We start from the raw sequence: 13,242 nt of genomic DNA, 5'->3' as shown, positions 1-13,242 counted from the left end.
AGATTCAGATGTAAATTTGCCACTTGAGGTGTTTGGTAACTAATTTCCTTACAAATTTATAATTTCTCAATTCTTAATTTGTCTAAATAATTTATTCATGACATTTTGTTAATAATCGATATACCAATTCGCCAACTCTATTTATCGTCTAGTGCTAGACTCTTAATGACAGAGTCCATAAGGTGCATGCCTTAGTGCTTTGATGACTGCACTAAAGCATCTCTAAACAGGGTGTCACATAACTTCAGGGTTTAAACATGCCTCATGTCAGCATCTAGCAATACTAGATTATGCAACGAAATGTGACAAGATTCGTACGGAACCTAAATGCTGATTACAAAGAGAAATGAAATGGATTTGTTTTAATTTTATAAATGAAATCAGACTTTGTAAATTTTCTAATAGAGAATTTTGGGGAGTATAAAGTATAAACTACAAGAAAGAACTTGATCTTGAATTTAGATGTTTGAGGAAGAAGACTTATGTGCTGCATGGGGGAAAGAAAAAAGGAAAAATGAAAAAGGAATGAACAGGTTTTTGATGACCAGCAAAATCTAAAATATTTATTGCACGTATGCGTTCTATTTGTTTGACCTCTGGCTCTCTTCTGTGCATTCTTCTTTTCAATTGAAGGTTGCAGCATTTTTAAGATGCATCTATTTACTTTTCAAAAGACACGCTCGACCACCTAGTAACCTTTTATCCTAATTCTTGACCTCCACACCCTCTCAAACACCACTTGTGGAATTTCACTGGGTTGTTGTTGTTGTTGTTGTAGTATCTATCTACTTTTCCCCATTTTTAAAATATTTTTTAAATATTATTTTAATTTCCGGGTTGTACGAAAAATTAGAAGAAATATTTTTCCATTTCTCAAAATAGAGTTCTTGATGTTCTTATCATTCAAAAGGAAACCAAAATAGGTTCCATTTAAGTCATTCCAAGGTCGAATATAACTAAGCTAAATTCTCATGAACTTGTGCTGCCTATTCAGAAGATACAGGTGGGTGCTGCAAGAGTGCAATCCAGATTATTTGTTATTGCAGACGACTCGCAATCATGTGCGCTTAGCAATGCATATTTTGGTCTGGATGACAAGCAGGTTTAGCTTTACAATATCGGTGTTATTTTCTTGTTAGTTTAAAATTTTGAAGGTTGAATGTAAGCTGCTTTTAACTGATACCAGCAAATGCATTTGCAGATCTATAATTTTAAAAATACGATTTGTAGCATTCTTTGTCAAGAGAAGGTAGAAAGTGAGGATCTCATAATTGCTACTTTCAAGATGCTTGCTTCTGCTGCACGTTATCAGGTAACATACTACTTGCTTTCCTTTTGAGCTCATAATCTGCTGCATTACTGCCAGACTTGGGATCTAGTATGTCTGGATGACCTATAGTCCAGGAGTATTGTAAAGCTACTATCTAGCATAAAGTCTTTGAGCCCTTGTGCCTCAAGCTTGATCCAAGTTGACAGATGTTCGTGGTCATGGGTAAAGTAGAAAACAAATAAGGTACCAGTTCTGATACTATCAGCCCAACTTCTGTCCCCAAGGCTTTGGTCCAGTGGTAAGTGTACAACACATGATGTGTGGGCTAGGCGCATATCACATGTTCGAACCTTGCTGCAGACAAAAGCCTGGTATATAAGTGGAGAAGGGTGCAGGGGTAGACTCATTATCCATCGAGTTTCGAACCGTGCACCATTGACCTCGGGATTTCTAGATTATCAAAAAAAAAAAAAAAAAAAAAAGAAAAAAAAGAAATGGGGAAGAAGGAAGATGTTGTAGTAGTTGTGTCCCAAGTTTTCCTTGATATTGAAATATTCCACCAATTATTTGATGGGAAGAATGAAGGACAACTTGACATATTATGACCGTTTTGCCTCTTAAATCAATTTTAAGGTCATCGAGAATTGTTAATGACTATCGTACATCTTTATTCAACGCTTCTGGAGCACTTGCCCAGGTGTTTGCAACTACTTTTTGTTCCAATGGGGGTGAAGATATATAAATAACAGTTTGTACCCACTGCTTTTTACCTTAGGCAACCATGTGGAGAATGTAAACTCCTTGCTCCATCCTGCTGTATCTTATACTGTGTGTCTGTACCAACTAGTCATGATGCCTTTGTTTATGTATCCCTTATGTCAAGAGATCTACTAATAGGCTGTTTGGTAAAGCTGAAATCTGAATGAACATCTTATCACTAAATAACTGAAGTCCACTATGGAAATCGTTTTGAACGTCATTAATTTCATATTGAATTGTCTTCTAAAGCTTATTATTTTTTAATATTTAGTGTGCTATACAAATTTCTTGTATTCTGCTGTGTTAAACTTTGTCATTTTGATGTGCTTACTCGACCAGATATTTATACTTCTCAAATTTGCCCTTTTTAAAATAGATATTTGGACTTTTAAATATGAGATTATTGTCTATTTAGCTATGTTGCTCGGACTCTCCGAAAATCTTGCCGGGTGCGTGTCGGATCCTCCAAAAATAGTATAATTTTGGAGGATCCAACACGGGTGCGGCATCATTTTGGAGAGTCCGTGCAACATAGCTATTTAGAATGTGTCATATGACATCTTATGATTAGCCATTCTTTTTGTTTCAATGGAAACTCATGCATAAACTGTTCATATCAATTTAGATGTCACTAAAAGGTACGTAGTTCAATCTTTTGATACTATTGACATCTAGTGTCTAATCCTTTAATAAATTTAGTTTTTAAGTGCTGATTTGGGTATGAAGTAGACACTAATTTTGGTCCTTTGTTGTATTAAAATTGGAAATCGTTCTATCGCAGGCTTCTTTTCTTACCGCTGTGATTGCTTTGAGAGAAAATCCAATTTCTGAATCATGCAATGGTGACAATCAACCTGGAGACAATGATGCATTGCAGTGCAATTCTGCAAATATATTAGATTCCATATGGGTTTATGTTAAAAGAGCTGATGATCTTGTGATGACGTAAGGTTTCTGGTCTTTTATATTATGCCGTAAATTGTTACAATAGCCCTTACGGCATTTTATTGTTGAGGTGCTTCATGATTTGATTTAAGATATTTTTTTTTGGTTTCTTTCAGCAAATCACATATACTGTCTAATATGCTAAACTTCCTAAATGCATTATGGGAAGGAGCTGCTCATTATACAAATCTCCTGAAGCAGCTGAGAAACTCAGACTTCTGGAAAAAGCTATTGAATTCTGTTGTGCTTTCTATTGGTAAGAATAGTTGCCAATCTGAAAGTGCGACTAAATTGGAGCTTCAAAATCTGGTATACAGATATCAATGTCAACATAATGTATTGGATGTAGTGGCCTATGAGATGTTCCTGCAGAAAAATATTTTACATTCTGAGTTGGTCAAAAAAGAATCTTCCAAATCATTACATAATGGGTCTGATGGCTCTAAAGTACCAACACCTGAAAGTGCATCTAACCTGAAGGATATTTTTGGAGTGTGGTGTGGGAGCTCATTGGATGCGGAGACTATCAAGATGTTTGTTTCATTTGAGTATGATGATTCTTTAAATCTGCATGCAAGGGTGAGCTGTACTTCCTGGTACTCTTGTTTTCTCATTCAGGTTGAACGTAGTAAATAAGTCTCTATGTTGGTTTATGTCAGCTTACATCATTGCTAGTTCTGATGTTCCGCTTCATTTTGATAGTGAATATGAGTAAGGGTAGAAGCATTCTTTTTTACTTTGCAATTGGTACCTTTTGGATTAAAACTAAAGCTTTTTAGGTGCTTGAATTGTAGGACAGATTGTAATTTCTGGCTAGTGGCTTGAGGAGCTGAAATAAATTAGTGTAACATTTGGTTAAGTTACAATGTAAAGTGTTAGTGCTTAAATATTCGAGTTAGAATACCCATAAAAAAGAATGTTCGAGTTAATATGTCAGGGGTGTTGAGTCTTAAACTTTATTTCACTTTGGACAAACATACATGTATATTGTTTGACACATATAAATAGATGTATCTTATGTTCATCAAATTGTCAGGTCATCAATACAACTTTCTCTTCTCTTATTTTCTCAGGAGAGTCTTTAAGATCTTGATAGAGCCCTTAACAGCTTCTACCTATTAGATGTTGCATGTGGTTCATCAATCCAAATCTTTCTTTATTTTCATAGTTTTATTATCTTTTCGTCTTCCCAGTGATAAGTTCCCACGGTGTTATTCCTATTTATGTCGACCATCTTGGAGCACTATGCCTTATCTTCGGTGACCATCCCCGTCAGTATTGCTTATTTTCCTTTTGTCACGTTCTGGGGGTTCTGCATTTTAACCGGTGACTGTTCTGAGGCACCTCTCGTTTTCCCTGATGAACGTTTTGGAGGCACTGCATCTTTTTTGGTCACTGTTCTGGAGGATCACATCTTTTCCGTGAATGTTTTGGGTGGAACCGCCTCTTTCTTGCCACTGTTTTGGTTATTCTTCCAACTATTTTTCTAGATTCCCATGGTCAAATCTTACCCAGCATGATTCCGACGAAGTTTTGTCAGGTTTGTCAATTGTTCATGTGATACTATTCTAAAGCTCTTCTAGTGATTGTTCAACATTTTGGTGACTGTTTATTTATTGTATTACTTTTTTTAATTAAGCAAATGGTATTCAACCCTGAGTTTGATGGTGCATGTCACAATGTTAAGGTGGTGATAGAATGTCAGAATTGGTGTTATGGTGAATACTTTGAGGTCCCCCTAAACTTGACATGTTTTATCTAGTGCACAGCTGCACTATTTTTTGTGCAGATTATCCCTCTGAACTTGGCAGTTTGAGAGCCTTGACCCCTAAACACTGACATGAAAAAGAGCATGAATACACTCTCTTTTAGGCACGTGGGGCTAAAAAAAATCGAAAAATTAGCTTGTAGGTGGGGGTTTTTTCAACTATTGATCGTCATGTAGTCATATAGAATGATTTATTTGTACCGAATTTATATTTCTTCTTGTGTTTTTCTTAACATACCATGCATATTTGTTCCCAACTTTCTACTTCCTTTTATTTCTTCTTTAGATGCAATGACTATTTGTTTCAACTATAAGTAATTTTTATTGTTTTAGGGCCACATCTACAAAAAAAATTGACCGTAATTCTATCGTTTTTAGCCAAATAATTTTTTTTAGCCAAAATAGAGGAGTTCCAACTGTCTTGTTCTTTTTATCCTTCTTTAGATGCAATGACTATTTCTTTCAACTATATATTTCTTCTTTTCTGGCCAAATCAATGAATTTTTTTATCTGGTACTTATTATTTTTAGCCAAAATAATGGAGTTCTAACTGTGTATTTTTTTTTTCTTCTTCTTTAGATACAATGACAATTTGTTTCAAATTCTTCTTCTTTTGGGCCAGATCTGCAAAAATTTGGGTGAAACTCCATTACTTTTAGCTTAACAAAAGATAAAGAAAATTTGAGCCTTTACAATCATTTTTCCCCCTAAACAAATTGGGCCTGAAAAATATGATCCAAAAAGTTAACAAATTTAGAAAGGTAATAAAATATTGTATTTTTAAAAAATGTTACATGGAAATTTTTTTTACGTGGCAGGGCATGTCTCACCCCATTAGGTGAGATTGGTTAGGGGGGTCGAAGCTATCGAAATGCCAAGTTTAGGGTGGGTAATTTGAACTAGGCAAACATGTCAAGTTTAGGGGGTTCCCGAGGTATTCTGGTTTTTTTTTCTTCCGTGGATAAGGTACATTGTTTTAATTAATTCATAAGGCTAAGAGGGTACTAGCAAAATTTCAAAAGATGAGGGCAAGCTCCCAAATTACATCTTCCCTCCCATAAAACATCTTCTGTTCCTTTCTAGCGAAATGGTGGTCTCCCAAACAAATTGTTGTTATGCTTAATTCCAGTAGAGTTTTAGGATGTTAAAGAGACTAAGAGTGACAATAAGGTGTTAGTACCCTTTTACAGTTTATATATACTCCCAACTAATTTACACCTTACTTGGCAGCCTTCACCCTTCTGTTTCTGAATACCAGAGTCCCTTCTTCTTTGTCATCACCTCTTCTCTTTACTGATAACTACCACTTTGTGCTTTCCCCAGTCTAAGCTTAACTCTAGCAGCTGCAAACCCAGAAACCTGAAATCCTTATTCACCCCTACACTTTTGCTTTTACCTGTCTTCCAGAGAAACAGACCATTTATCATGGATCAGAATGAATCTACCGTTACAGAATGATACCTACAATGTTACTACAATCTTATCATGAATACTGATCTTTGATTCACCAATTGAAAAAGTTATTGATTGGCTTAACTGAAAAAACATATACCAGCAAAGGTGGCAAAGTTAACCTTGCAAAACTGGAATTTGTAAAAATGGACGAGGGAGCAAATGAATCAGGTGGCTTGGTTATATGAATTTTTCAGTTGCATTTTGATTTTGGGAGATGTAATGATCTACTTATGAATTGTTCTGATAGATCAGCCTCAAGGGTTGGTGGCAAGTAAGAAGCTGAGAAGAAGAGCAGTTCTCACTTCGCTGGTTGTTGAGGTCAAAATTATGATACTTGTCCCTTTTGTTGGTGGTCATCCTTGGTTGAAATGTCAAAACACTTATACAAGTTGTGCTATCTAAATAATATATTATTTAAATTGGATATCTCATGTATCATGTTAAAGGTTTTATCTGTCTTCTTAGAGGGCTGGTTCTATTGTTTTTCTTGTTCAAAGTCGGTATACTTTTGATCTCCATTTTGCAACGCTCTCTTTTTGTTTCTTTTGCGGCAAAATAAACACTTTATTGTGAGAGTCTTTTCCTACTCTCTAGGGCTTAATCAGATTTTCATTTAAATTCTACTCACTGTTTTCCTGATTGTTTTATTCTGATTTTGTTCTTAATATCACATTCAGAGGGGAATATTCCAAAACAGCTTGTTATATCTTTTATAACAATATGAGGCTTTTCAGTATGTTTTGGAAATCTTCTTCTTATTGTCCCTTGTTTATACATCAGAATATACCTTTAATTTTAGTTGATAGTGCTTACAGGTTGCTGCTGGTTTATATGCTGTGCGGGTGATGTGTAAAGTGAAAAGCGGTGATAGAGGAAGTTTGTCTGTTTCACTTATCGATAAAGTTACTAACTTGTGGCAAAAGGTTTTATTCTTTTTTATATTTATTTGCAGCTTCTCATACAATGTTGCGGTTTCATCCCTTCGCCATTTATTCCATTTACTCTAATCAAAGAACTGATACATAAAAACAACAATTGATGTCTCCTGAATTTTATCAACCTGTCAACTGCAGTTTGCAAACTTTCGTGCCTTTGGCATTTGTTACAACTATAGCTTTATTAAAGAGACTTATTTTCTACCTTAAATTTGTTTTCTCTTCTACAGTTGAGGAAGTTACCAGCCTTTTCTGAGTTGATGGGTTATTATGTGCACCGTGGTTATAGGTAAGTGCTCAGTATTGTCATGCCTTGCTGAAGTGAGACTCTTCCTGGGACTGGTTTGTCTATTTATTTGTACTCAGTTATTATCTCGCAGGGATATTGTGATTATAATGTTATCTGAAGTAAACTGTTATGGATTTTTAGCAATCTGTTACTCAAAGAGTTCAGGCAGAATGTCATTGGTGTAGTAGTTAATTATATTTGATATAATTAACCTAATATTTAAGTAGAGGCAATTGAAATGCAAAAGTATTTTATATATCTTCAGTGGATCAATATATTCTACAAGTTCACTGTAATTTATGACACGGATGCAAGACTTAAATCTTTCTTCCTTCTATTCCGTTTTCTTCCAGTGGAGGAAATGAATTGGATGACTTAATTCTCAATGATCTATTCTATCATCTGCAAGGAGAGCTTGAAGGTAGACAGATTGCCCACAGACCATTCAAGGAGCTGTCAGAATATCTGCTAGAGTCAGATTTTTTGCAAACGTATCGCCGTAAGCACGATGAGGACATTTTCCCTCAAACTGATGGTGTCTGCTTGTATGACACTGATCGTCTGCAAGGGGACATGGCAATTGATTTGTGGGATATTTCGGATTGGAAAGCATCTAAAGCGGTTGCAGAAGCGCTGTTGCTCTCGTTGCAGAATGTGAATTTAATGGTGTCACTCACAAGATCCAAGCTTTCAGCTTTAATAGCTTTGACAACAGCTTTCTCCATATCTGACAATGTTGATGTGAGTGCTGCTGTCAGTTGCATTTGACTTCTAATAGTTTGTCTCCTACATTTAAGTCATTTGACCTTGCTGATTCTCATTCGTATGTGCTTTTGTCTTAAAAAAGCGTCGGCAACAATGTTATCCATGGTGATGCTGTTAGCTCCAAATTTAGTTGCATGTTCAGTTTCGTCGTTTTTGCTCTAGATCTAGGTCATTTACCTTACTGTGGGTTTTTAAATCTTATAGCTCTATAACATTGTATTTATATGTACTTAGATGGTTGTTAAGAATTATAAGTTTCGTCATCGAGTTCATTCAACTCATTTAGAAAATCCTTACATTGTCAAACTTTGGTGAAATACCATGGTTGGTGAGACGGAAAAAATTGGCAAATATCAAGCATTAGCCAAAATTTTAGAAGCTATTACCATTTAGCCACTTCTTTGACTCAAAAATTACATATAAGGAAGTTGTTTCCAATGACCTACAATTTCTTGGAATCCATGCACACTAGGAAAAAGCAGGGCACAATGAAAAAAAAGGTCTGTAGGTGATAAAAATAAGTCGTGAATATTGTTCTAGTCATGTTTGTACATTTACTTTAAGTCCTATGTTTTCATGGTGTCTTTTAGTCTTGTGTGAGATTTATATGCCAATAGAAAATATAGAGAACTTGTATTTTTATTTTGTATAATATTGATCCAAAATGGACTTAAATGGAGGGACATTGTTAGTGAGGGTTCATATAGTTGACCTCAACTCGCTTAGGATTTTGGCGTGGTTTTCGTATGTAAAAATGTCTGAACTCATGCTGACTCTATAATTTCTCCAAGGGTAGCTGTATATATTTGGTTTGCTATGACTGATATGGTTTCCCTGTTTATGCAGTCAGTTGAGAACGAGGTTAAAACTGCCAGAAATATTCCTGAAAAATTATTGTCATCTAGCATTGACAATATATGCGAGTCTCTCACCCGCACAATCGAGCTGTTAGTCCCAGTCCCTGATGCTAGTAAAGACATAGTTGAAATTCTTGCAGCTCAAGCAGACCTGCTTTTCCGCTTTACCAGGTCGCTGAATGCACAATTGTCTTTATCTATGTGCCTTCTCATATTAAAAACTGTAGGTTATGGCCTCAAGGTGTTGAGCAACTGTAGGCCATTGGCTACTGGTGTCCTTAGTACAATGAAAATATTTCTGGAGCTGATTCTCTTTTCACTCAAGTCAAGTTGGAAAGATTCTCGCCTTGGTGTACGAACAGAAATGGAGCATAATGAAGTCTTACCTGAGGCAGCTAATGCGAGCTTGGGGCTACTACCATTGCTTTGCAACTGTATAGAACTTACTGGACACTGCTCCATCTCTATGATTATTATCGACCAAGTACTCAAAGGTTTTTCAACACCTGCCACTTGGTTCCCTGTCATTCAAAAGCATCTTCCGATGCAGCATATTGTTCTTAAGCTTCAAGACAAAAGCTCTTATTCAGTCATTGACATAATATTGAAGTTTCTTTTGACTATTGCACATGTGAAGGAAGGTGCTGAGATGCTTCTGAATGCTGGTTTCTTTGCATCATTAAGAGTATTGTTAGCTGATCTATCTAATGGTAGACCTCTCTCAGTAGTTGAGAATGAGAGAAATCTGGCAAACTCCTTTGAGAATAATGAAAGGTCTCCACCCATTTGGGGACTTAGCTTGGCTGTGGTTACAGCAATTATTAACTCTTTAGGAGAAACTTCGATTTTAAATGTGGATCACGTGATGACTTACTTCTTCTTGGAGAAGGCTGATCTAATTTCATATTATCTTAGTGCTCCGGATTTTCCATCAGATGATCATGATAAGAAAAGACCTCGGGCACTCAAACCACATACTTCATTGAGTTGTCTTAGAGAGAGTGAAAACACGGTTATGTTAATCTGTGTTCTGGCAAAGCACAGGAATGCCTGGTCTAGGGCCATGAAAGAAATGGAGTCACAGTTAAGGGAAAGATGCATCCATTTATTGGCCTTTATTAGCTGCGGTACACAGCGTCATGGGGAATCGCCAGGAAGAGCTCCCCCCATCTTTTGTCATCCTACCCTCCGAGAGGAGTACGAGTGGCACAAAAAGCCATCATATATCAATAGCAAAAAGGGCTGGTTTGCTCTTTCTGCTCTTTGCTGCGGTCTAAATCCCAAATATTCATCTTTTTCGTCAAGAACTGCTATTGTGATCAAAGATCAAACAAATGAGCATGCTAATCTGACTACGCAGTCTCATTTTTCAGATGCAATGTCTATTCAGATATACAGAATTACCTGTCTTCTGCTCAAGTTTTTATGTCTACAAGCTGAAGAAGCTGCTGAAAGGGCTGAAGAAGCGGGTTTTGTTGATCTTGCACGTTTCCCAGAGCTACCAATGCCTGATATCCTTCACTGCTTGCAGGTGAAACACCCAGATCATTTTTGTCTGTTTTATCTTCCTCTTTCCATAGTTGATTTTTGCATGATTTATGCATTGAGCTCAAGTCCCTGTGAGTATTCTAATTTAAGTTTTTGATGGAGGCAGTGGTTTCCATGTGCCTAACCATTGAGGCTTAAGATTGCAGGGTGACCTCCCAGGGCATTCTTATTCTAACCACTTGTCTTGTTTAAAGGGAAAATCAACGGAACTAACAGAATGGATCAATTTTATTTAATTGCTTCTGCAGAACTCAGCATGTTGCTCTCGATATTTATGTGCTCCCCAGTTTAAGTTTGTTAATTTTAATCTTTAGTTTTCTTTTGAGAGTTTTGACTATTTTAATCACTTGACGTGTTTTTGCAGTCGAGAGTAATTCTTAGAAGATGATCAAATTTAATTTTATGTAGACAATGTGAGGAATACAAATTTTGTGCTGTAGGATGTAAAAAGGAGAGAACTGCACGTAGTTTTCAACTCAGTTGGTCAGTTTTTAAAGCTTCACGAGTACACGGCCATATGCCCTTCCTAAAAGATACTTTTGAGCAGTCTTATGATGCTTAGGCTATGTTTCACCTTTTGGTTGTAGGATCAAGGAATTTCTATCATCACTGAATTGTGTGAAGCCCACAAGTTGAAGCAGGTTACTTCTGAAATTCAAGGGGTCTGTATTCTACTGTTGCAAATAACAGTAATGGCATTGTACCTGGAATTTTGTGTGATCCAAATCTGTGGAATGAGACCTGTCCATGGACGTGTTGAGGACTTCTCAAAGGAATTTCATGCACTGAGTAAAGGTAGTAACTGTTTGATTCTTTCTGCATGGTGGTTGTTAATGCGTTTGCTATATCTGGCTACGTCGATTTATTATTCTTCATTGGTACTTGCAGCTGCGGAAGGACATGCATTTTTAAAAGAATCTATGAACTGGTTAAAGCAAATGGTATCTTCTGTGTATCCTGAATTATTATACGCAGAAAATATGCTGTGAAATTCATGGTGTCTTTGAGCCTCTGGTAGGTAAATCTCACTCATAATATTGTTGATAATTATGGCAAAATGTTGTTCTCTAGTGCCTCTTTTATGTGCTTTTTCCTGCTCAAGGCATTTCATGCTATGTCAGTGCAGATATGAAGCCTTTTGTCCCAAAAATGGTCACTGAGGCAGGAAAGTTCCAGTGTAGGTCATGATTGTTGACAATGATAAAGGGGCATGAATTCAACTTAATATTTGAAAGGCTGAAAACCATCGAGAACAAGTATGGGAAGGAATGCAAGATCCTGCTAGGCAAGGGGATTTAGAGAGAAATGTGGAAGTCCCCCCCCCCCCAAACACCCCTCGCCACACGCACACAAAAATCATATTTTTAGGATACTCGCTGTTGAACACTTTGCAGCAAAGTGTAGCAATGTAATATTTAGCAATAGAAGTCTTATGGCGGCAATATAGAACATACAACACAGAAAAACGGCTGAAGAACTCAGTCCATGTAAATCTTGACAGTTATGGTTTGGTTAGTTTCGATTGAACCTTGCGACTGACAGATGTGAAGAGGTTTAGATGATTTAAGTCAGTAGGTCTCATCTCTGGTTGGGTGTAATATACATGGCTTGTCATTTTTGTGACTATAATTACTGGTGCTCGTAGTCAATTGCTCGAGTGATCAAGACGACCATGTTTCTGATTTTTTTATTTCTTAAGATCTATGTATACAGCTAAGCTCACCCGATCTTGCTATTTAATCGAGACTAGGGGATCGCGTTGGGGGTCGGCCTCGTAATGGAACGGGCCAGAGTACGAAGACGGGGTGTCAAGTTCAAGAATCGAGGTGCCCGTCGAGATTGAGGCCAGCAGCGATCGAGACTAAGTATGACCAACTTCGAGTGAAGTACAATAACGGAAATGCGAGATATTCGTAATCGGTCGGAGATCACGGCGGAAATCCCGGAACAAATCATATCAAGGGCGGTTATTCGTATCAATCATGGGATTTACTTCCATAATAGAATTGTACCATAACTAGGACTCTTCTGCTATATAAAGAGGACCCTAATCATTTCGTAACCTACTTACATTCACACAGATAAAAGGAATATCATATTCTCTCTTTAATTCACGTCCTCTTGTTCATTAGTTTGTTGCTTTTTAACTGTTCTAGCTCTACTAGTTCGAGGCTATTCCAACTCGAGGGCTTTGTTTAAACACTGGTTCGCTTTACATTATTGTAAATTTTTATTCCTTATCTTCACGTTTCTCAATTGATATTAAGTGAAATCACGTATCTTTAAAATCATATTACAAGTTTAATTATTACTCAATTTTTAGGATAAACAATTTGGCGTCCACCGTGAAGCTAAGGATAATAGTGATTGCTTAATATTTTAATCTTCATAACACATATGTAAAATGATTTCAGGAATCAACATGTTGAACTCTCAAGCAGTACCCACTCACTGATATCGCCTTTGGTTTTCATGGCGAAAACGAACACGTAGTCGCCTCGGGAAACGGAGTGCCTCCAATCAATCCCGACGCACTGCAGGTCGTAGATCTGGTTGATGTCAGTTCTCGTGTTGCCATTCGTGGAGATTTAGGCGTCGACCCTGAAAATAGCGTCTGCAGAGACGCCCGGGCAGCCGATCAAAATGCATAA

At 36.9% G+C, this 13,242-nt stretch overlaps 1 protein-coding gene across 10 annotated transcripts in view; it reads left to right on the top strand.

The window, feature by feature from the left end:
- Positions 1 to 12,237, top strand: part of LOC107807932 (uncharacterized) — a 47,788-nt gene extending 35,551 nt beyond the window's left edge. For 2 of the 10 annotated variants that reach the window (XM_016632389.2, XM_016632427.2), the window contains exons 23-34: positions 995 to 1,102; positions 1,202 to 1,312; positions 2,811 to 2,974; positions 3,091 to 3,553; positions 6,450 to 6,515; positions 7,013 to 7,120; positions 7,363 to 7,421; positions 7,775 to 8,162; positions 9,033 to 10,574; positions 11,179 to 11,386; positions 11,480 to 11,605; positions 11,718 to 12,237. In XM_016632389.2, the coding sequence (XP_016487875.2) occupies positions 995 to 1,102; positions 1,202 to 1,312; positions 2,811 to 2,974; positions 3,091 to 3,553; positions 6,450 to 6,515; positions 7,013 to 7,120; positions 7,363 to 7,421; positions 7,775 to 8,162; positions 9,033 to 10,574; positions 11,179 to 11,386; positions 11,480 to 11,580 (3,318 nt within the window). In that variant the 3' untranslated portion in view covers positions 11,581 to 11,605; positions 11,718 to 12,237. Of the gene's footprint in view, positions 1 to 994; positions 1,103 to 1,201; positions 1,313 to 2,810; positions 2,975 to 3,090; positions 3,554 to 6,449; positions 6,516 to 7,012; positions 7,121 to 7,362; positions 7,422 to 7,774; positions 8,163 to 9,032; positions 10,575 to 11,178; positions 11,387 to 11,479; positions 11,610 to 11,712 lie in introns of all 10 variants that reach the window. The other 8 variants (XM_016632409.2, XM_075254712.1, XM_016632396.2 and 5 more) reach the window with 7 other exon arrangements.
- The last annotated feature ends 1,005 nt before the right edge of the window (positions 12,238 to 13,242 follow it).

This window comes from Nicotiana tabacum, chromosome 6, assembly GCF_000715075.1.
Source record: "Nicotiana tabacum cultivar K326 chromosome 6, ASM71507v2, whole genome shotgun sequence".
In the NCBI taxonomy this organism is placed as follows: Eukaryota; Viridiplantae; Streptophyta; class Magnoliopsida; order Solanales; family Solanaceae; genus Nicotiana; species Nicotiana tabacum.
Note: the sequence above shows the minus strand (reverse complement) of the source record. Positions and strands in the feature narration are given on the sequence as shown.